Raw genomic sequence first — 24,760 nt, 5'->3', positions numbered from 1 at the left:
ACAGATTACCTGCTCACTCTCCATCTCCATATTTAGTCTTCATTTGCTTTTATGCTGGCTTCACTCTCTGACTGGCTCTCTCCACGTTGCCCCTGAACATGTTCAAGCTCACACTACCGAACTCCACTACCAAAAAGCAACTGAGTGTTTAACCCTCTACTCTCAAATTTTTTTTTTTTAATCCTCACCCGAGGACATTTTTTTGTTTTTTATTCAGCTAGAGTGGGAGGGAGAGAGAGGAAGAGAGAGAGAGAGAGAGAGAGAGAAACATCGATGTGAAAGGGACACATCTAGTGGTTGCCACCCACACGACCCAACAAGGGCCGGGGAAAAACTGCAACCGAGGTACGTGCCCTTAGCAGGAACCAAACCCGGGTCTCTCTGGACCACAGGCCAATGCTCAAACCACTGAGCCAAACCGGCCAGGGCTCTACTCTCAAATTTTAAAAAATAACACGGGAATGAATCACTGGTAGCCTAGGGAGCAGATCTAGAAGATGTCAGTCCTCATTCAAGTCAATTGGTTCAAGTTTAAGAAGAAATACTCCTTAGAAAAAGGCTGGGTGATAATCTAGGCAGTCAAAATAAATAAATGCCTATTAATGATCCCTCAAAGTTATTATAAAGATTAGAAAATGTGTATAAAATACTTAACACTCAAATGATACTATCATTATTATTACAGAAAACTCCTATATAAAAATCAAGTAATTGCTAGAAATAAGTAAAACCAATTTTGTTCTTGTGTTTCAATCCAGTTATTTGAAATGAGACTAAAACTAGATTGGGATTCAATAATCAATATACAAATTGAAAAATAAACCAACCAAACACATTTTATGATAATACTCTATATTGCACTTTACAAATGGTTTCATGTAAACAATCTCATTTAATCCTTATATATTAGGTAGATAGAGATTTCTATCTCTTATTTTCTAGAAACTGAAGCTACAGAGATGAAATGTCTGGCCAAAGCCTCACAGCTAGTAAGTGATGGAGCAAGAACTCGGTCCTCTGACTGACAGGGCAACGTTCTCTCCACGTAGCCTATCACCTTACTGCGCCTCTGGAAACCCAAACAACTGAATTCAGCAGTCTTTTCGGTCCACTCAGCATAACTTGTTGGTCACCCTTCATGGACAATTATTTTTAAAGATTACTTCTCTATCATTTTTTATGCTATAATTAAAATAGAGCTTCCTCTTTTTATTTTTTCTGTAATTAGCATGACATATTTGCATATCCTGTATTACCTATAAGACAAAGAGCTTCCAAGATGGGGCTGTGGAACATAGAGTTTGCAGCAGGCTGTTGTGTTTCCATAACAGCAACCAGGAAAAAGGGAAGAGTGACGTGAAAATGAAGGGTCAGCAAGTTATCTAGGAAAGAGAAGTTACAGTAACAGTTCTTTCTTCCCTGCATTAAACCAGAAATAAACTTTCTCAGTAGTCAATAGAAGAATCTAAAAACTAGGTGCAAGGAAGTCCTGCTCTGACACAATGCTTCTCTGACCTGCCAGTATTTTTTTAGTCCACCTAGAACAACTAAACATACACAGGATACACCAAACAATAAAACCAAAACTCTTACTTCGCACGCTGGAGGTTTGTAGCACAGAAAGAAAGCATATTACCGCCACAGCGCCACCAAAAAAATACAACTGGTCAAATAGCAAGCAAGAAGAAAAAGCTATTTGTTTCCCCCTTCAGCATGCTTTACAATACTGCTCATACAAAATAAGTCAGAGAAAGACAAGTACCAAACAATTTCAATCATGTGTGGAATCTAATGAAAAAACAAAACAAAAAACTAATAAGCAAAATAGAGACAGACTCATAGAACGGGGGTTGGAGGGATTGAACAAAAAAGAAAAAAGTCATGAACACAAACAACAGTGTGGTGATTGCTGGGGAAGGAGGAGTAGGGGGAAGAGGGGGAGGAGGGAGAGGGTACAGGGGTCATAAATGGTGATGGAAAGAGATTCAACTTGGGGTGAACACACAATACAGTGTACAGATGATGTATTGTGGAGTTGTGCACTTGAAATCTGTATAATCTTCTTAACCAGTGTCACCCCAATAAATTCAATAAAAAGGAAAAATAAAATAAATAAAAATACAGTTTGCTTTAGCCATGTAAAGGCATCCTGAGATTATGAACAGGCAACAAAAGCTGAACTGGGCTTTTGAAGTGCTGAAAGAAAACCTCAACTCAATAAGACAAATATTTTAAAAGCACTTAATTTCTGTGAAGTACCTTTTTAACAAGTATTAGTATGCTGAGCTATTCTGAACTATTTTTCTACAGAAAGGAGATACCCCTCCGCAGGTCTAAGAGTTACATACATGCAAGAGAGGTGCTCAATTCCCCACGTCAGGCACTTGAAAGCCAAAGGCTTACACTGAGTTGGAGGCTTCTTAATATTGCTCTTAGTCTGAAAAATGAGTGTCCCCAGAAGCCTAATAATTCAACATCCTATACTATCACTCTGCTTTTGCCAGAAATAGGACAAGAAAAAATAGGTTTCAGACACAGCAGGAAGGAATATTGTATCCGAAAGAACTTTCATAGAAGATGAAGAAAGGAAATGCCTGGAGGGGAAATTCAAGTTACTGGGGAGGGACTCTCTCCCCAACAAACTGTGAAATATATTCTCCCCTCTATTTGTATACCTCATCTCTACATACACATGAGTAAATTACACTTTATATATGTGTGTGTATCCTTTAGATCTGAAAGTTAAAAATTAGCATTACATGTGTTTAAAATGATTCCCAAGTTGACTTTCATCCCTACTCCAAAAACATCTACTGTCAGACACAGCTCCCTAGAGCTGTTTAAGGAAGAACTCCATCAATCTGGTCACTGTCTGGGTAAAGTCCTCTCAGTAGGCAGGAGATGAACTGAATATCCTCAGAACATTCCTTTAATTCCTCAACTCTTTAAGTGTAAGAACAGTGAACAATCAGCTACTAACTAAGCTAAATTCCTGTGTTTTGTTGTAACATTCATCCCTTTGTCACCAAACTCAGAAGAGTTCCTGGAATATAGAAAGCAATCAGTGAACATTTGCTGAGGTCATTCATCTGACAGATTCCAACTCACAGCAAAGACTCCTGGGAACCAAACACTCTGTAATTGGGCCCACTCACTATGTGTGAGAGCACAGAATTTGACTACGAATATTATTCTTATGGTCTTACAAGAATTGCAGGGAGATACCGGATTTCCTCAAGTTATGAATTATAGTATCCAGCTGATCATTGCTGAATGGGCTGCTGAGGTCAGTGAACACTTCAATGTGCCTCTTCTCAAACTTCTTTCCTCTACAAGAGAGAGTTATCACATTAGGAAATCATTCTCCAGAATTAGTTCCTACAGATTCAAATGCACTTGTTCACTAAACAGAAAGAGGCTAAGAAATGAGTCCAGATACAGTTAACAAATGTCATTACCTTCTGGAAGTCCACAGATTGTTGATACTCAGTTAAGTTTCCACCAAACACATAATCACCTAGCTATAACTCATACTTTTAACAACTTAGGCAAAATTTCTGAGCAGTATGGAAATATTATGTCCCTTGTTTCTTAACTCTGACTTCAGGTAAAGAAATGGCCATTACGATTAGAAAGGATCCCCTTCCAGCCTCCACACTGGCAGAAGGTAAACCAGGAGCTCTCCCAGTGTACTGCAACTTCAGCCTTTGAAGTGTTCACTTGCCAAACACTCTGTTTTGATTCCACTCACAGGGCGAGTGGCAGGATTTTGCAAGAATGTACAGAGACTGAAACATCATAATACAAATTTAGGTCTGAGATTTTTGTGCAAATCATTTTTCCTAACAGTCAAGGGATGTGTTTGTGTGTGTATTCAAAGACACATTATTTTAAAGGCATAGTAATTAAAAAGTAATGAATTAGATAGCTGGCCAGAATTACTATGCATCCAATTTTAATAACATATGGACCATACTACTTAGTATTTTTTTTAAACTCCTAGTAATAAGCTTATATTATTATATAAGTCAGACAGGAAGGAACCTAAAATAAGCCAAACATTTATTCCTCCTGGAGAAATTCCCACCCAGTATATCCCTTCTTCCTTTTAAACTTTTATGAAAGAGAGGTTGAGCTGAACCATTAAATTCTAACAAATGTTTCTTTAGCCACACAAACACGCTGCTTGATTAACAGAGAATCACATAGTGCACTGAATATATCAACCCATACAATATCTGCAGAAAAGTTCCTTTCCAACTCTGCAGTTGAGACACTTACACAGTTTCTTGTTGAATCACATCCATGCACACGATGAGTGCGTCCAGGACTCAGCTAGTTAAGGGCAGAAGATATCACCAAACAATCCCTTTATCCCAACAACATGCAACTTTTTTTCCCAATAAAGTCTTCTGTGTTGGAAATTGTGGGCACTGGGCTGATTGTGAGATGATTTAAAAGTACTTGCCCAGCCCTGGCCGGTTTGGCTCAGCGGCTGGAGCTTCGGCCTGTGGACCAGAGAGTCCTGGGTTCGGTTCCCGCTAGGGGCATGTACCAAAAAAGAAAGTACTTGCCCAACGGCCCTTCTTCCAAAGTTTATTTCTAACATATATTCACAGATGCTATATATATATATATATCAAAGCATACATCCTGAAACAAATAACCAGAAAAAGTAAAATAAACCAAAAGGTAATCTAACATATTTCATTGATTTAACATAAATTATGATGCCATTTTACAAAGACTAGAACCCATTTTTTGTGATTAACAGTCAGCTCTTAAATATTAAGTGAGCCATAAGGTAGGATTTCTAAGTCAGTCCCAGCACAGCAGCACCTCCTAGTGATCAGAGATGGCACTACTATCTGTTAGAAAAATAAAAGTAACCCCTTTAAATCAGGGCACCTGTGGAAGAAACTGGAACTCTCGAAGTTTGTCTATCAGTCTGATTTTTGGCACAAAAATATCCTCCATCCAGGAAAGCATGAACAATGCTAATGTTATACTCTTCTAGAAATACCTTCTCTATGTCCAAACATTTCTGACCATGACCACCACCAAACCCTCTGCACATCAACACACACATACACCCCATGGTATCTTCCTCTTCCTGTGCCCCCCAACCTCTCAACATCAACAGTACAAAGAAGGGGCAAGATTCTATTCTGGAGGACTTGGAATCCAGGCACCCAACCCAACCTGATTAATTTCCCATTAAACCCTAACACACATCGTCTCCATGGCCAAGAGCCAAAATGTCCATATAGTAATATCTGGGACTCTTAGAGAACCTCACCAGAGTAGATTATCATTCCTCATATTAAGGGAAAATTTTTAAGAGTATTCTTTGGATGAAAAAGGATACAGTCAGCTTGTTGAGAACCTGGTTGGATTTTGCTTTCTATGTCCTCCAGCAAGTCAAAATCTGGGAGCATCAGGTGTCTGTGCACTGTGATGTTTTGATACTGATCCTTACAAGCAAGGGCATTGTCAGTGCCATCTGTACCAAAAAGGACTAATGCAATTTCATCCTTGCTCTCAGCAAACACCTAGAAAAAAATGTTAGAAGGTTGAAAACTGTACAGTACCATCTGGAAGCCATTAGACACCTGTCCTTCAGGGAGCGAGACAACCATACCTCCTATAGTAGGTACCTGGGACCACTGTCAACAACAGAACATTGGGCTAGTTGGCACATGGGACAACAACAATTCTTAGGTTCAAGGCAGATTTCTTCATGGACTATAGGTCCCACTCTTCAATTTAGGGTGAGGAAACAGTAGGGTGGTAACTGCTCCTAAAGAATTCTAGCAAAATCAGACTCTAATTCTCAATGAAAACTAATTATGGGTAATTTGAAAAGATTCTAGTCTATCTTTCTGGAATGACCATTCAAAGTTTAAATTTTCCAGATACTAAAAAAAATGTTTTGCTGGTTCCTATCCAATAGCCCAAGAATTTCACTTATAGGTGTATACACTGTAGAGAAATTATTACACAGGTACATAAGGACACAAACAGCAAGAAAGTTCACTGCAGCACTGTTTATAACAAACAGGGCAAAACTGGAAACAAACTATCCATCAACAGGAGAATGCAAAAGCACACTGCAGAATATTTATACAATGAAATATTACCACTTAGTAGAAAATGAATAAATTTGTGCAATGTTTATTAACAGGAATAAATCTCAAAAACATAAGGTTGAGAAAAAATAAGCTGCAAAATGACACATGTAATAACATCACATACACTTTTAAGAGCTTTATACAAAACTAAATATTATTTATGAATATACTTATGTCCAAAAGTATAAAATATGCATGGTAATAACAATGCAAATTCTGAGAAAAAGAGGGAAAAAAGAAGTAAGAGGATTGGAAAGAGATACACAAGGGGCTTCCCATTTACCTGTCATATTTTATTTTTTAAGAAAAAAAGAAATCAAACAAATATAACAAAACTGTAGGGCTGTATATTGTTACACAATGGGAAAATAGATTTCCATTATATTTCTCTCTCTATTTGCCTCTTCTACGAAACATTTCATAATCCAGCAAAAACCAGCAAAAAAGCAGTATCTGACACAACAGGCAGTCCTGTCCCCACCTATGATTAAGCCTTTTACATCAATGAGGAGAGGGCTGCATGGGGAGAGAATGAAATTCTGTCATTCTTCATTTTTGTTGGTTCTGTTAAAGTCCCCAGTCTCTTAACAACTCCAGTTATAATCCCTAGTTGCATGGAGAAAAGGTCCCAGCTGGCAGGGTTCAAACATGTCCAGAACACCCGTAGGACAGGCCAGCGAGAATTCCGTCCACCTCCTGGACAAGAATCCATCTTAAGGCAAGGTAATCCTGCTCAACAACAACACTTCAGCCAGAAGAGGGGAGGAAATTTTCAGTGCAGCAGGAGACTGGCACCAGGTGTTGTCTCTTCGCCTTTTGGATTCACTCACTCCCATGGAAGGGGCAGAGCCGAAAAGAAAAACAGGAAGCACTGTTTTTTTAGAAGAAAAAAAATCTATACTACACTGGAGCACAGAAGCACTACTTAAATACAACCAACACAAATACTATAACCAATAATGGGACTGGAGGCATTCTCTTCTTTGACACAGTAAGGACTCCAGGTCATGAAAATTTGTTATAATCTAGGATGACAGACTTCCGGTCAAGATGGCGGGTAGGTAAATGCGGTATCGTGTCCTCCCACAACCACATTAAAGTTACAACTAAACTACAGAACAACCATCATTCAAAACCGCCTGAAATCAAGCTGAATGGAAGTCCTACAACTACGGAATTTAAAAAAGCAGCTACATCCAGACTGGTAGGAGGGGCGGCGGCGCTGCTGCGAGACAGACTGGTCCCACACTCACGTGTGGGGATAAAAATCAGGAGGCTCCTGTGGCTGGGATGGTCCTTCCTGAGTACTGAGGGGTCCCCGTCCCACACCAGGTGCCCCGCTCAGGGTTCCAGTGCCAGGAAGAGAATCCCCATCATTTCTGGCTGGAAAACCAGCAGGAACTGAGACTCAGGGAGGCTGAGGGGCTGGAGCCCCAGGCAGCTCCTTAAAGGGCCCGCGCACGGACTTAGCGGACTCTCTCCCTCTAAGCTCGGAGGGGAGGCAGCTCGAGGGGCGCCAGAGACACACAGGGAAGAACTGAGCTGTTTGGCACTGGAGTGAGGGCTGGAGAGGGGGCTTTCTCTGGGACAGACGTGCTGTCAGAGGCCTTTGTTCCTTTGGTGAGCCCTTCCCTGGGGCGGCAGACAGCCCCATATCTGGGACTCCAGCAACCTGGCTCACACTGGTAGCCCCGCCCTGCTGACTCCCTGAGGCCCCGCCCCGCCCCACCCAACTTCCAAGCCCACCCAAGCTGTTGCCACTTGCTTAACCATAGGATTGGCCTGTCTTGGATCCTGCTTCAGGTTTTTCCTAAATTCTTTCAAACGAGCAACATCGGGTCTCAGCAAGCCCCATACCTCTCATTAAGTAATACACTGAAACAAACACAGGGAGGCAGCCAAAATGAGGAGACAAAGAAACGGGTCCCAAATGAAAGAACAGAACAAAACCCCAAGAAAAGAACTAAGCGAAAGGGAGATAAGCAACCTAACAGATACTGAGTTCAAAATACTGCTTATAAGGATGCTCAGTGAACTTAGTGAGAACCTCAGTGAACTTAGGGAGGGCCTCAAGAGCATAAAAAAGGACCAGTCAGAAATCATGGATGCACAGTTAGAATTGAAGGAGGCATTAACTGAAATAAAGAATAATTTACACAGCTTCAATAGTAGAGTACGTAAATCCAAGGAGCAAACCATCGATTTGGAATATAAGGAAGCAAAAAATGCCCAATCAGAACAGCAAAAAGAAAAAAGAATCCCAAAAAATGAGGATAGTGTAAGGAGCCTCTGGGACAACTTCAAGCGTGCCAACATTCACATCTTGGGGGTGCCCAAAGGAGAAGAGAGAGAACATGAAATCGAAAACCTGTTTGAAACAATGGCAGAAAACTTCCCTAACTTGGTGAAGGAAACAGACATACAAGTCCAGGAAGCACAGAGAGTCCCAAACAAGATGAACCCCAAGAGGCCCACACCAAGACACATCATCATTAAAACGCAAAAGGTTCAAGACAAAGAGAGAATCTTAAAAGCAGCAAGAGAAAGGCAGCTAGTTACCTACAAGGGAATTCCCACTAGGCTGTCAGCTGATTTCTCAAAAGAAACTTTGCAGGCCAGAAGGGAGTGGCAAGAAATATTCAGAGTGATGAAAACCAAGAACCTACAACCAAAATTACTCTATCCTGCAAAGCTGTCATTTAGAATCGATGGACATATAAAAACTTTCCCAGACAAGAAAAAGTTAAAGGAGTTCATCACTACCAAACTGTTATTATATGAAATGATGAAGGGTCTTTTTAAAGAAAAAGATAAAATGTATGAACAAACAAAATGGCAATGAATGCATATCTATCAACAATGGAATCTACAAACAAAATGAACAGGTAGAACAGAAACATTCTCATAGATACAGAGAACATTTTGTTGGTTGCCAGATGGGAGGGGGTTGGGGGAATGGGTGAAAAAGGTGAAGGGATTAAGAAGCACAAATTCATTGCTAGACTGACAAACCTCAAAGGGAAAGGGGTTGGGGGGGTGGGAAGAAATAAACCAAAGAACTTATATGCATAACCAATGGACACAGACAACACTGTGGGAAAAGGTGGGAGGGGGGCGGAAGTGGGGAGGAGGGGGTCAATGGGGGGAAAATGTGGAACATATGTAATACATTTTACATCCAACAATAAAGATTTGGGGGAAAAAAAAAATCTAGGATGACAGGTGGGAGGCAGTAATGCCCGGTGGAAAGGGCAACACCCACAAGAAGCAATAGAGGTGTCCAGGAGGAGCAGCAGTACCCAGGGAATGAAGCAGAACTGCACGGACTTAGAAGTCATACCAGATAAAAGGGGCAGAAATCAACAGAAGAGTCTAACCTACCCCTCCCTACTTTGACTGGGAGCTGGCTTTAGTGACTGCTTGACTAAGAGAAGCAGCAGGAATGACTGTCTGGCATTTCTAAAGCTAGGTCATAAAGAGCCACATAGGCTGGTCCCTCAGACTACCCACTCTTGGGATAGTCCTTCTTTGAACCAGCTGCAGCACTGTAGTAATCCCAAGCTACATGGAGAGACCAGAGGTAAAGGTTATGATGGAGAGAACAGAGTTCATAGCCACCAGCAGGCATTACTACCAGCCGTGGGACTGAGCTGCTTTGGACATGTGGCCCGGGTTGCTTTCAGATGACTCTGCCCCAGTGACCACCTGAGTGCACCTGCACACAAGGCCTCAAGAGAGCAACACCAAATGAGCCACCCAGTCACCCCACAGAACCATGAGAGATGAATTTTTAAAAGATATCATTTAAAATATTAAGTTTTGAGATAGTATGTTACCAGCAAAATGTAAGTGGAATAGGCACAAAGTAGCTGAAGGACTTTTTCCAGATCACCAGATTAGTATATGGCTTGGCAGAGCCCAGGCCGTCTGACTCTAAGATTGTACTTTTAAACATGACTTGACATTGCCTCTTGTTCCTGGTAAAAGCTGTAATATCTAGTAGAGGGGCCAAAAACAAGAGAAGAAAAAAATATCAGGCTCTATTGATAGTTGGACTTGCATGGAGTATATGTCAGAAAACGCCTCGGATTCCTCAAAACACTGAGGCTGAACATTGTAAACAGGCTGGTATTTTGCATTACTAAAGCGGAGGCAACAAGCAGCTAGAACATGAGTTGCAAGTTCAAGGCCAATATGACACTTACCTGTCGCTGCACAAACATGGTCATCACCTTCTTTGCTAGTTCAAATGGAGATTCTTCACCAGGCAAGGAGTTACTCATGGCAAAGCCCACATCCATACACAGCACAACAGCTGCCTGGAAACAAAGTCCCAAAGAATATTTGAAAAATATTCATAAAAAAAGAAAGAAAAAAGATATATCCTTTTTTTTTTTTTATTTCACTCAGAGACTCTATACTAATCTTTAGGGGATGCATGATAAAGGGACGTGCTCTACTTAGAGAATGTATGTAAGAAATATAATTTCTTACTATAGTGAAACTTTAGTCCTAATATTTTCTAAGAGCTAGAAAGTATCTGCCAGGCAGGAGTATTCTCCTGGCAGGTGCTGCTCCTTTGGCCTGAGCCCAAGAATAAATCCAGGGCAAGCAGATGTGCAAACAACCTGCAAGCTAGAGTTAAGTCCAGCCCAGTTAAGCCCAAAACACATCAGAAAACTGCAGTTGATCTGCAGACCCACAACCTTTTGTTGTAAGCCACTGATTTAGGGTGTAGTTTTTTATAAGTCATTTTTATGTCAGTAGGTGGCTACTACAATCTATATATGCTAAAATGATACACTAAACATTTTGAATTGGTTTATAAACTGAGGATCTAATAAAGACCAAGACATCAAATCTTTCTAGTAGGGGACAAAGACACATAAACAAATAATACCAGCACAATGTTCCATGACAGAGATATGCAGTAGGCACTAAAAGAGCACACACAAGGGGCATCTACCCAATATTGGTGGAGGAGATACAGGAGGGACAAGGAGGCAGAAAAAGCTGCCTGGATATGAAACTTGGGTGAGTCTTAACGAATGAGTAGGAGTCAGTTATGTGAACAAGAGGAGCTACAGATAGAGGGAACCACATAAATAAAGACACCTAGTCATTAGATAGCAATCATGTATGTAGAAGACTATGAAGATGGGAAAAACAACATAAAAGGGATACATGTAAAATTCTACATTGGCATCCAAAATTTAACTGAATATGAGTTGGAGGAGACCTGAACAAACAGTAACGAATACTTTCGGAGTAGATTATAAAATGAGTCACTAGTATGACATGGCTACAGCACTATATTCTCCACACCTACTCATTTCACCATCCAAAATATTTTAGGTTGTAACAATGGCTTATTGAATTCAAGTAAGGAAAAGAAAGATCTTATGGTGAAAAAAGACTGGATTAGCAATCTAGAGACCTGAGATCCAGTCCCACATTTATTATGAATTAGCTTGGAGTCCTTGGGAATGTCACTCAGCCTCACTGTTAATTCATGGAGGCAGAAACCAGTTACCTACATGAGATCTAAGGTCTTTTCCAGAGTCAACATTCTTTGACACTGACAGGCTCACCTTTGCAGTGTGCTGATCAGACCACATTTGACAAACTGTAAGCAATTCTGAGCAACACATCTTATGAGAAAGATTATTAAAACTGAACATGAAATAAGCAAATTAAGGAAGGATCTGAAGAACATGTGATATGAGGAAAAGTTGGAAAAAAAAAGGATATTTAAGCCAGGTGAGAAGATTTAGGAGACCATGATTGTTCCTCCCAAATATCTGACAGCTGTGTTACAAAAGGATTGGTCTTCCAGAGACATACTAAGATCAGCAGAGGGAAGTTACAGGGAGATTGCTTTGACTCCATATAAGGAGAAAAATATAACATTTAGAAATGATCAGTAAAAGAATCAGTTTTCTGAAGCAGTTTTCTTGACCTTAGAAGTGTTTGAAAAACCTGGATGAGCTCCTATCAGGGAAGTTATACATGATTTATAAATTTGGTTATATCTCAAACAATACATGGAAAAGACTATTTAAATTTTTCCCTAGTTTACAAAGAATTAAACTTAATGCACTAATAAGATATTTCTGGAGTAAAGATGGCATGTTTGGAGAAAAGGTAGCAATAAACTACAAAATTCCTCTGAGAACAATAAAATTTACATCCCATAGTTTCAACGTCTTGAGCATAAAAATCTTAAAAATGTAAGAGTCCCAAAATATGCTGTTGCGTGTATTTAATACACATTCATAAAAACAACTTTTAAACAAGAAAACTAGCACTTTGCGAGGAATCAGGTATCCAAAAAAGTGGCATCAAAGGTTTCACAATACAGAACTTCTTATATGGAAGCAGAACAGTCTATGTAATATTTCAAGATCCTTTCTGGCAGCAGTAAGAATACCAGGAAAGAGAAGCTGGGCAGTGTAGCAACTCGTTCATTTATACACCAAAGCAATACAGGCTGTTAGTTTTGCTGCAAGCCCACTCGCCATGAACATCTGCTCCACTAAAGCTGCCAAGTTTTCAGCAGCTGAAAGAAGAGGTACAAAAGAGGTGGGTGGCAACATACATTCATAGCTGTTTTAATCAACATTTCTCAACAGAAACTTCAAAGGTCTAGGGATCAGTTACTCAAACTGCTATCTTATCTATCTGTATTGCAGGTGCCTATTATAGGGCCTTGCCGTTGGGTGAGTGAGCGGGCAACTCCCTGGAGCACACCTCCCTCTAGTGACCCTTCCAGACTACTACCACTTTCTATGGAACTTGAAGAAATCATTTTAATATCTGTTGTTTAGTTCGCACACTGAAGGTGATAGATTCCTAGCAACACAGGCATTCTCCAGGGCTCTGAAACCAGACCGCCTGCGTTCAGATCCGAGTTTTACCACTTGTGGACTGCGTGACCTGAGCTAACCACTTCACATTTTTCATGCCTGTAAACTGGCGTTAATAGTTTTCACTTCGTGGGCTTGTGAAGATTAAATGAGACAGGAACACAGCATTTACATCCGTGCCTCACACAGAGTAAGCTTTCAATAAATGTGAAATATTAGATTATTATAGAGGTCATAACATGACACTTTACATTCACGATCCTATACTCACAGTACCTCTTTGAAGTTTTACAAGTCTGTGGGGTAGGTGCTTACCATGGCTAACTTCCATTCTCAAATAGATGTTCAAAAACCCAGACTCAGAAGTAATGGAAATGGGGTTTGGAGGTGGGCTGGGATAGAAGGCTAGAGAGGGGTGTCCACGGGGGAAGGGATAGAGAGGATGGGAGGGCAGAGGAGGGGGTGGAGAGTAGGCGAGGCTCATATTCAGGTCTTCGGACTCCAAATCTCCAGCTTTCTCACAGCGCATCCCTCCGCCCAGGCCCTCCTGATCCAGCTATGACCCATCACGATCTCCCGTCTCCTCACTCCTTGGCACCACCGCCCTCCCAGGATTCCTACTTCTGCACCACCCTCTCCATTCTCAGCGCGGGAAGGAACGAGCCCACGCTCCCTCTACCTTATTCCCCGACCGCGCCATGTTGCCGCTCAGCAGGCGCCTCGGTCGCCTCTTCCGGGCGGGAACCCGCAGCGGCCGCAACTCCGTTCCGGCGGACTCCGGGCCAGGTGGACTTCGGGAGAGCCGATTTGAGACTGGAAGGGGCGGGGAAACTGTGCGCCGACGCTCTGAGCATGCGCGGCTTCCCGGCGTGCAGCCCTGGCGCGGAGGCGCTTGGCCAAGTCTTGGCGTTGCCGACGTCTCTACAAATCGCTTACCCGAAAGATGAGCTTCGCTTGTCTCTCGCTGAGGTTAACACACACAGCGTTTTGTGCTAGAGCTGTCGCGTTAGATTTCCTCGAGTATGAGTATCAATTCAGAAAGTGACTTCTCTAAAAGTGTTTTTTTCTTAAAAAAAGGGGGTGGGGGGATGAAAGACTTTACAGATGTGATGACTTTGGAACCACATCCTGAAGGAAGAGTAGTTTTGCAGGCAATCAGAAATGGGAAGGGTATTCTTTGCAGAGGAAATGGGATGTGCAAAGGCCTGGAGGCATGCAGCAGCATCTGCCAAGGACCTCTCAATAGCTGGGAGTGTCCCAAGCTTGGAGGGGAGGAGAAAGGGAGATGTGCGTTCTCCAAGTAGCGGCTTCCATCACAGCGCCCTTTAAAGGGAACTCTTCCAGCCTTCAGCCGCTGCCCTCTTTGAGAGAGACTTGCCCAGGCAGAAACTTGCACAGAAGAGCTATTTTCTAGACCAAATGACCCACATGCTGACGGATGAATGGACAAAGCATTCAACACCGTATCTGCAAACCTCTGCCCAGACTGGAAAATAAATCCAACCATATTCTCTCTCTCTTGAAAACTGGACCTGGAAAAGCAGACACTAAAGCTGGAAGAATGTGGAGAGGCCATGAAGAGGAAGTGGCCCTGAGGGAACGGAAGTTATATAAATGCACTGAAGCAAGGAGAGTCAGACATTTCAGACTAGGCTTAAGGAGCCCGCCCGGGAAGCTTTTCAAGCTTATGAGTTCTTTGAAAACTCATATTATTTTTAAGACTTTTTATATGACACATAAGTAGAATTACTGGAGACTCACTGTGGTAAAGGAAATTTGCATATTTTATGTCCATAACTTTATCTTCTATGTAGCCTCTCTTTTCTTTTTTCCTCCTCTTTCCTTCCTTTCTCTTTTATCTCTTCTTTCCCCTCTCTCACACTCTCACACCCACACACCTGCCAGTACAGGTTTGTTTCCTGGGAGAAATAAAAGAGATTCAAGTACCTGTGTTTGTTTGTATCTTAGCCATCTTCAGAGAAGTCTTCAGAATCACCCACTTCCAGGCAGCTAGGCAGTTGTGGTGCTGAGAATGGATATGGACTTTAAGCACTGCTTTCACTGGCAAAAGGCCTCCATTAATCAAGGGTGAAGAGTCAATATTAATGTGACAGACAATAAATGAGATTGTTCCCTTCTTCCTCCTTAACAAAAGGATTCTGGCTTTGTTTGTTCCCTTTGTCCTGTCATTCAGGATCTGTTTGGATTTGTATGATATGGAATTGGGTGGAAAGAGGGAGGACAAGAGGTTGATGGGCTATGGCTGGTAGAGGAAAAAGGGCACTTTTGGACAAAGATGCGTGGGAGCATCGTGTATGAGGAAAATGGATGCAATGAGAAAAGGAGAATGACATCATTATTTGGGTGCCCCCCCATAAGCCATGCCTCTCAATTTGGATTTCCTTCTACTAATCTAGGCTTTTATGTACCTCATTAGAACCCTTTTGAAATAATTTTTGTTTACAAGCCTATTTCTTCCACTAGGTGGCATCCCAACTAAGGTGAGGGCCACCTCAACCTCATCTAGTTGTCCCTTGGGCCTCCTCCTCACCCCAACTCCTCCATTAAACTATGGACTAGTGACCCTTGTTCTAATTATAACTATTTTTGGCCTTGGCTGTTGATTTTCCTTATGCCAGAGAAATGTGACAAAAGTGTTTGTAATTTCCTAATGTAGGCTTAAGTAAATATGTAACTATGGAAACAGTCCACCTAAACAAAATCTCCATAATATATGGAAAGAGTCAAGACATAGAGATTTAGATTAAGATTATTATACATAGCCCTGGCTGATTCGGCTGGGCAGTTAGAGCATCAGCCCAGGGAACAAAGAGTCTCCGATTTGATTCAGTCAAGGGCACCTACTTTGGTTGTAGTTCATCCCCACCCAGGTCAGGGTTGTGCTGGAGGCAATGTGTTTCTCTCACATTGATGTTTCCCTTTCTCTCTGTCCCACTCTATCTAAAAAATCAATAGAAAAATATCCTCGGGTGAAGATTAAAAAAAAAAGATCATATTATATATATATAGGATAGCCACCATAATGACCCTTTTTCTGCAAACTGTAGCATTCATTAAGTTTAGGAGAAACTCAAAGATAAAGTGAGAATATGTTAATTATATTTCATTTTTATTTTGTTTGCATTTCAATTGTTTACACCTCTGCAAAAATGGAACTAGGTAAACAACCCGCTGGTTTGGCTGTCTGTCAGTGCGGATGAAACAGGTATGGTGAATAAGGAAAGAGATTTCATTCAGGTGCTGGCAAGCTGAGAAGATGACCAACTCCTGTCCTTAAAAACAATCTTAACTTCTCAGTGCAGGAAGAGGTTTTTATAAGGACAGAAAGGAAAACAGAACAAAGAGATTACAGGGGGAGGGAGTTGAAAAATTTGTACATGCAGACCAGTACAGTCCATTCCAGTGAGAACCTTGAAACTGGTCAAGCAATGATCTAGTGTGCATCATCCTGATTTTACGTTTGAAGGTCAGCAAATATTCTGGAACTGAAATCCCTGAAAGTCAGAGTCATTTCTCAGCGTGTGTCAGCATGACATCTGCAGTCTTATTGCAGTATCAGCATTCCTTACTCCTGAAACAGGCTGTTCAGTTGTAACAAGCACATGGCCAGAGGTGAAAGCACATATACTTTAATTTGTTATAGAATACACAACTTTGATCACTAGATCAGTGATATTTAATCAGGGTTACAAAAGCACCAAAGAGCACCAAGTTTATCTTCAAAAACGCTGAACAGAATTTTGTTTTTGTCAAACTAATAATAATTATTTAAAAGGTGGGGGTGTCACCTTGGCCTGGTGACTCAGTTGGTTGGAGGTTCAAAAGGTTGCAGATTTAATTCTCTGTCAGAGCACATACCTAAGATGTGGGTTCAATTCCTTATCAGGGCGTGTAAAGGAGGAGGCAGTAGTTCAATGTTTCTCTCTCACATCGATGTTTCTCTCTATATCTTCCTCTCTTTCTAAAATCAATAAAAACATATTCTCAGATAAGGATTAAAAATAAAAAAAATAATAAAAGGAGGTGTCCTCTGAAGGCAGATTTCAGCACCATACATTAGGCAAGTGTCTCTGGCCTTCTGTGGGAGAGCATGCCCAACTAGTCTGTTTGCTTCACAGAAGTTCTTTTAACTTCTTCCTGAGATGTGATTAAGAAATGAGTACCATATATCCTTATAAGCCCCCAACCATCCAAAAAGGCTAGATTCTATTAAAAAAAAAAAAAATTAGCAATACACCTTCAGGAATGATTTTTTTTTTTAAGTTTAGAATCAATTAATCTAGATTGATCTGGTTTACACCCCTGCACCCCCACCACCCGATGGCCAGGAAGACAGTCTTCTTACACAGCAAAAATTGTGTTTTGTTGTTAAACTCCAGAAGGCTCTGAGTGAGGTTTTGTCAAACAACAGTAAGCTAACTCTGTCTTCTTCCTGCTTAGGGCTACTGATCCCTGTTGAAGGCAGGGAAAGGGGGAGCAGACTCAATCCCTCCTTTCACAGGGAAGGGGGGAGCAGATTCAATCCCTCCTTTCACAGTCTTTAATCTATAGAGTAAACTAAATATCACCACCCAGTCCCACCTTCGATACCAGGAAAAAAGGTATGCTACTATTATATAGTTGTACTCAACTGTTTACTCTTCCCTTCTAAAAAAACCCTGAAACCACATGACATTACAGACATTTAACTGCAAAGTACATGAGTTGCTAATATCTATGTATAGCATATACTTAGTATATATAGCTAATATCTATATATAAAATCTTCATGTAAGATTTAGGCCTAAATAAATACATAAATAAAACTGTATTAGCAGTTTGGGATCTGAATATATTTAAATAATTACTGAGATTCTTACTTGTCTATCAAAATAGCCATTCTTCTTTTTCCTCTTAAATTTGCATAACACCAATATTTGCATAACTGCCCCCAAGGACTACATTTTGCAGCCTCTTTTGCTTGTAAGGTCATGTGACGCCAGTCTGGCCAATAAGAAGTGTTGAGTGGGACTTTTGGGAAGCCTCCTTAAGCACAGAGAATATGTTCTTCTTTGCTCCTTCCTCTATTCTCCCAGGAACATGGATGAGATGGCTGCAGATGTAGTCAGCACTGGGGTGTTAAAGATAAAGGTGATGAGGATCACATCACACTAATGGCAGGAGAGTAAAGAAGCCTGGATTCCAGTCACTCCATCAGGTCACCTGATGGTCTGCCTCCAGACTTCTTCTTTAGAAGAAAGAAAGAAACTTCGATTTTGCTTAAAACACTCATACTTGGGGATATCAATTATATGTAGCTAAATAAAACTAAGTGATGCACACAAATCTTTATATTCTGCTACATTGTAGTAAACCTGCTTCCTAACTATTTCACTCCATCCCTGTCTATTACTTTATTCTCCCTTTCATATTTAGTCACATACTCCCCTGGGTTCCAAGTACCAGTAACACCTTCAAGCTCCTGACCTGACACACAGTGGAGCTCCTTGTCCCAGACAAATGGTCACTTTAGGGCAGGGAATGAAGAAGAGTTGGTCTGTTGTATGGATAACTTTCCCATAAACTGCTCTTCTGTTCCCTGCCTTCTTAGAACCATCAAGATGGGTGGATCAGTTTGGGCTAGAATTTTCCAGAAGAACTGTGAGGGGGAGGGGAATTAGAAGATAATATGTAGGCTACTGGGACCAGAGGAGGAAATAAGGTGTTGGGAGTTTAGACAGTGGAAGTTTCCACTTCCTGGGTTTGGTCCTTGTTGGAGAGATTGCCTGAAATATTGTCAGATTCAAGCAACTCCACGATGCTGTAGGGGGAACAGTCCTCCAGACCCAGCTTGCTGCAGAGCCAGCCGCAGAAGCCTTTCTCCATATCCCGGGCGGCTTGCCACCATGCTCCCCAGGACCATGAGAGCTGAACCACAGCAGAATAGAGGCCCAGAGAAGAGGCCATGGCCATGATGAGCACTGGATAGAAGAGAATGAGGCAGGGGCAACATGAGATCTTGTGCCAGAAGGTCCTTTCCTCATTGTACACAAGAAAGATGTTGTACCAAGTGATAGTGCCATAGTAGAAAGAGACAATGAAAGAGAGGATGAAAACCACAGGCAGGCAGACCAGCGTCCAGAGGACCACGTGGGGCCCCTGGTCTGCTGACATCTGGCAGACCTTTTTGCCTTCAGGTGTTGTTTCTTTTATTGACTCTTTAGGTTTAGTCAATTCCTGCAGCTCCTTCTCCGTCAATGTGACATGGATGTCCACCATCTGACCCTTTTTCTTCCCTCGTGTGATGGTCCCAGTTAATGTGACATAGCGGCTGTCCAAAGGCATGTTCCACATACCTGCAGGGCATAAAAGAGGTGAAGTCAGGATCAGAAGCGTGGACACTGCATCACAGTGTTGTCCCCTGAGGCTGGGGCTGATGACAACAGTGTCCACTTTTATAGCATCTGGCATGGTACTGGAGTCAATGGTTCGATGATGGACTGAATGGGACTCCTTCAGGAGGGTGGCCACTAGTACTATTATAATTCCCACCGTGAACTCTGTCCACACAGATAAAATTGTGAAGCAGGTTAAACTTGTTTTATGTGTTTTCTCTCCACTTTTCTGGGCCTCGATCTTGACACAATCTCTGTGGTGTGGGAGTGTGAAGAACTTTACTACAGACTCTACGTTATAGCAATCTTCTTTCTAGTTTAGAAGTACTTTGAAAATAGTGCTTATGCGTATCAGCTACTGTGTATAAGATTGTGCCGTGTGTGTTATGCTGGTGGACAACCCAGGCCCCTTCCCTTTTCTATGCTTCCCTGAGAGGGGCCTCCTCACAAGCCTGTGGACATCCCAGCCCTTGAATTCAAGCCCTGTACACACATATGCACGCGCACACACACACACACACCACATATATACATGTTATACATACACCACACACACACACACACACACACACCCCACCACCACCACCAACAACAACAACCAAACAACCATCCTTTAGCTACCCTGGAAGTGAGGTTGAAGACACTGAAACGGAAGTCTGAGGTCCTTGGTGTGTGAAATGCAGTGTACAAAGTGAGGGAGGTGGGGAGAAAACGGGCTTTAGGTTGGCACGTGCCCTCAGTTCCGCTGGACTCCTTGCCCCAAGGCTGGAAGAGGGATAGAACAGAGCCATGTAGACAGCAGCACCCAGGACAGTGTCAGGGACTCTGACTGCCCAGACAGAAGGGTTGTACTGTTTCCCCAGAACCTAATGGTTTCACAGTCTCCCTCATCTCAATAAATGGCACCACCATCAACCCTTTCTGTTGTTCCTGTCAAAACTCCAGGAGTCACTGTCAAGTCCTCTTTTCTCACTCCCTACCTCCAATCCATCAGCGAGTTCCCGACTGCACTCTGAATCCAGTCTGTCTTCTCTAGCTGTCTCTCCTCTGTCACCTTCCTCCTAGTGCTGTTGTGGCAGCAGGAGGCAACAGTCTCTCATCAGCTTCAATTCTTACCCTTGGTAATCCATTCATTATAGAGAAGCCAGAGTGATCTTTTAAAAAATATAAATGACATGATACCACTCCTTTGCTTAAAAATCCTCTATTGACTTCCCCTTGCACTTACAACAAATCCCAAACTCTTTACTATGACCTACAAGGCCCGATAGGATCCGATCCTGCCTGCCTTTCTGACCTCTCAACCATTCCTTGTTCTCCACACTCACTAACAGAAATAACTCTATTCCAGAAACAGGCAATGATGTTCCCAACTCGGGGTATTTGCCTTTGCTGCTTATTCCTCCTCTACCCAAGATCTTTTTAAAAAACTTTTTAAAAAATATATGCTTTTATTGATTTTTGAGAGAGGACGAGGAAAGCAGAGGGAGAGAGAGAAACGTTGATCAGCTGCTTCCTGCACACTCCCTACCGGGGATCGAGCCTGCAACCCAGGCCTGTGCCCTGACTGGGAATTGAAGATGCTGCTCAACCAACTGAGCCATGCCAGCAGGGCTGCGCAAGATCTTTTCATGGCTGGCTCCTTCATGTCATTCGGGTCAGCTCAAGTATCACATCTTCAGGGAGGCCCTGCACAACCACGCAGTCTCTCCCCCAGTTACTCATCTTCCCATCACCATGATTTATTGTCTTGGGAACTCAAACCACTACCTAAAATTATCTATTTAAAAAAAATTTTTTTTTCTTTATTGATTTTTTAGAGAGAGAGGGAGGGGGAGGGAGAGAGAGATAGAAATATCAATGAGAGAGAACATCGATTGGCCGCCTCCTGCATGCCCCCCACCGAGGAGACTTGGCCCACAATCTGGGCATGTGCCCTGACTGGGAATAGAACCGGCAACCTCTTGGTGCATGGGTCAGCACTCAACCACTGAGCCACACCGGCAGGGCTGAAATGATCTTTTATTTGCTGACTTGCTCACTGACTGTCTCCCCCCTACTAGAAGGTCAACTGCTTGAGAGCAGGGATGTTGCTTGTTCACTGTGGGCATATGTCTTAGGGATCACTCCATCTACACAAATAGGTCTACCTCATCCATTTGTTGTTGCACAGTGATGCTCAATATAGACACCCCATAACTTCATTATCTCAACAAACATTCTTTTTTTGCATGGGGGACATACTGAGCATTTCCAGGACATAGGATATGCACATTTTGAATTTTGAATTTAATAAAAATTGACAATTTTCCCTACAAAGTGGTTAAACCAGATTCCACGTCTACCTGAGGTGTGTGAGCATATGTGTACTTCCTCACACTGATGTTATACTTTACCCAATATTTGGCCATCCTGAATACGAGGGGATACTATAACTCATTTTGTTATAATTTGCATTTTCCTGATTTTTATGAAAGTCAACTATTAGTATTTCTTTATCTTATGTATTAAGTGATTAGCACAGTATGCTTGTATTACTAATTTTCTATAGATAACTCGGTCTCTTTCATTACACTAGGAGTTCCAAAAGGGTGGAAATCTCCTCCATTTCACCTAGAAGAGAACATAATAAACACTGTCCATTCATTGAATGAAGACTGCAACATTGTGACAAGAAAAAAATCAAAAAGAAGAAAAAGGTCAGTGATCAAATGCCTGTCTGTCTTTTGGAGGATACTCATTTATTTTCCTTCCCATGGTTTGAAGCAGGTGGCCCCAGACAGACTTACCATCATCGGCAGGGTAATCGAGGAAGTCGTCTCCTTCCTCCTCTTTAGGTTGGTCGCCACCTTCTGACTCCCCAGGCTCCTCATCCTCTTTCTCATTCTCTGACCTGTAGATGATGATAGATTCTGGGCGGGACTCCTTCTTCTTCTTTTTCCTGTGACCAATTGTGGATTCCCCATCCAGGGCCAGGGCAGCAGCCACGACCTTCCTCAGAGAGCCCTGCTGGGGGCTTGGGAGCTGGCCCTGGCTTTCCACCGGTGCTGGCTCTTCCATTCTGATTCTCACGTCTGGTTATTCCTTGTGAAAAGTCCGATTTGCTTGGGCAAACTTACAATCCACACATCTCAGAGTTTTTTCTTGGATGGGGCTATACAAAGAAGTACCAACAATGAGTTCAACTTGCAAGATAGGAAAGCAAAGCCATCAACAGGGAGGGAATGGGGTGAGCTGGAAAGGGGTTTAGGAAATGATCCACAACTTGGCAGAAGTCTTTGCCTCCCTTTACTTCTCATAACACATTATTTCTTCATTTTTAGAGCTGCAGAAATACTTTAAGAATGGATTGTAGTGAATAAATTTTTTTTTTTTTTTTATCCTCACCCGAGGATATTTTTCTATTTTTTGTACAGATGGAGTGGGAGGGAGAGAGAGGAAGAGAGAGAGAGAGAAACATCGACGTGAAGGGACACATCGAGTGGCTGCCACCCGCACGACCAACCAGGGCCGGGGACAAACTGCAACCGAAGTACGTGCCCTTAGCGGGAACCGAACCTGGGTCTCTCCGGACCGCAGGCCGACGCTCTAACCGCTGAGCCAAACTGGCCAGGGCTGTAGTGAATAAAATTTTATGTGTTGCAATAATATGTTGGTCATTTACACAAACAAATTATATGTAAATGCTATCAATCTAGCCAAGTACAAGGAATTTGGGTGAGAAAGCCTACAGACAAATGTGGGTTAAGAACCATTTTTACTCGCCTGGCTGGTGTGGCTCAGTGGTTGACCATTGACTCATGCACCAAGAGGTCGCCAACTCAATTCCTAGTCAGGGCACATGCCCAGGTTGTGGGCCTGATCCCCAGTGTGGGGCATGCAGGAGATAGCCGATCTATGTTCTCTCTCATCAATGTTTCCATCTCTCTTTACCTCTCACTTTCTCTCTCTCTCAAATCAATAAAGAAAAAAAAAAAAGAACCACTCTTACTCCCAGCAGAGAGGAGATTTATGTGACTGCGACCAGCACTCCAGGCTTCTGGCTGTTGATTCATACATTGCAACTATGCTCAAATGGATGAATGCTGCTTCCTGTGAGGCACCCAAAGATGGCACAACTTCACCAACCACATATAGTCCTGTCTTCTTGTTGGCACGAGATCTCAGAAAGTTCCTGGGATCTGCCCTGTCACATGCTGGAAAACCAGTTTCACTCTTTTGTGTGTGTGTGTGTGGGGGGGGGGGTACATGCCCCAAGCAGGAACTAAACCCAGGACTCTCTGGTCTGCAGGCCAACACTCAACCACTGAGCCAGACTGGCTAGGGCCAATTTCACTCTTAACATTCTTTCTCCTCTGTTTGTTTACCAGGTAAAGAGAGGTGTGTGTGTGTGTGTGTGGGTGAATTATAAAATTTTAGAAATCAGGAACTGTCTTACACTTTCTCATCTCCAGTGAGAAGACCCTAGGGCTCAACATGTAGTGGATACTTAGTATGTACCGGTTGACCTGAGAGGACAGAGGAGAAGGAAAAATGCCTATTTAAAAATAAGATGAACAACTGTTAAGAGAGAAAGGCTTAATTTTCTTCCCCATTAAAAAATTTTTTTTTTTCTTATTGATTTTAGAGACAGAGGGAGAGGGAGAGATAGAAACATTGATGAGAGAGAACATTGATTGGCCACCTCCTGCATGTTCCCCACTGAAGATTTGGCCCACAACCTGGGCATGTGCCCTGACCAGGAATTGAACCAGTGACCTCTTGGTGAATGGGTTGACACTCAACCACTGAGCCACACCAGCCAGACATCTTCCCCATTTTTGTATACCTTATTAAGCAGTTAGTGTTTTATCTGGGAAACAGATTCTGAACGTTTCTCCTTCCTTTTAGATTCCATAAGACAGAGAGTAAAAAGTTCCCCGTTTCTAAGACTTTAATCTGTTGAATTAAGAGAAGAGAAAGGACTTTGCTCTTTTTTACTGGAAGTTAGGCTTCAGCCATCCTCTACCTCCATTCCCAGTCCAAAGATGATCAGTGAATGTGAAGCTTCACAGTGTAACCTCAGTAAATCATTAGCTCAGGATTCTCAGTCATCCGAGGGTGGGGGAAATAGGTTTTAAAGAGCACGTTCAGACTCTAAAACTCACGCTTACAATAACTGGTTTTAAGCCATTCTTGAAGGCAACTGTCCATAACTTTTATTCACCACTATTCCCATCCTCACTGTTTGGTCTAATGGCCATGATCTCTTATCTATGGTTCTAAAAAGTGCTCCTTATCACCTGGCTTCTATTCCTGCTGTTTTCCAATCAATTCTTCACCTAGTAGTTAGAAAGATCTTTTGAAAACATTAATAAAATCATGCCAT

At 42.1% G+C, this 24,760-nt stretch overlaps 2 protein-coding genes across 4 annotated transcripts in view; both read right to left on the bottom strand.

Annotated features, from left to right (window-relative positions):
- The window catches only part of XRCC5 (X-ray repair cross complementing 5), a 90,625-nt gene extending 76,859 nt beyond the window's left edge, over positions 1-13,766 (bottom strand). The window contains exons 1-5 of one of the 3 annotated variants that reach the window (XM_036254546.1): positions 13,677-13,766; positions 10,337-10,450; positions 5,369-5,552; positions 4,282-4,330; positions 3,207-3,329 (exon numbers count right to left, since the gene is read on the bottom strand). In XM_036254546.1, coding sequence (XP_036110439.1) covers positions 3,207-3,329; positions 4,282-4,330; positions 5,369-5,552; positions 10,337-10,450; positions 13,677-13,697 — 491 coding nt within the window. In that variant the 5' untranslated portion in view covers positions 13,698-13,766. Of the gene's footprint in view, positions 1-3,206; positions 3,330-4,281; positions 4,331-5,368; positions 5,553-9,967; positions 10,128-10,336; positions 10,452-11,668; positions 11,767-13,676 lie in introns of those variants that run through there. The other 2 variants (XM_036254545.1, XM_036254547.1) reach the window with 2 other exon arrangements.
- A 4,105-nt stretch (positions 13,767-17,871) lies between these two features.
- On the bottom strand, positions 17,872-22,575 carry TMEM169 (transmembrane protein 169). Its single transcript, XM_036254681.1, has 2 exons — positions 22,182-22,575; positions 17,872-19,353 (listed from the first exon to the last, which is right to left on the bottom strand). Exons 1-2 carry the CDS (start codon positions 22,450-22,452, stop codon positions 18,731-18,733), a joined length of 894 nt encoding a protein of 297 aa, XP_036110574.1. The 5' UTR covers positions 22,453-22,575; the 3' UTR covers positions 17,872-18,730.
- Positions 22,576-24,760: the final 2,185 nt, after the last annotated feature.

The sequence above is a fragment of the Molossus molossus genome, unplaced genomic scaffold (genome assembly GCF_014108415.1).
Source record: "Molossus molossus isolate mMolMol1 unplaced genomic scaffold, mMolMol1.p scaffold_m16_p_11, whole genome shotgun sequence".
NCBI classification, from domain to species: domain Eukaryota; kingdom Metazoa; phylum Chordata; class Mammalia; order Chiroptera; family Molossidae; genus Molossus; species Molossus molossus.
Note: the sequence above shows the minus strand (reverse complement) of the source record. Positions and strands in the feature narration are given on the sequence as shown.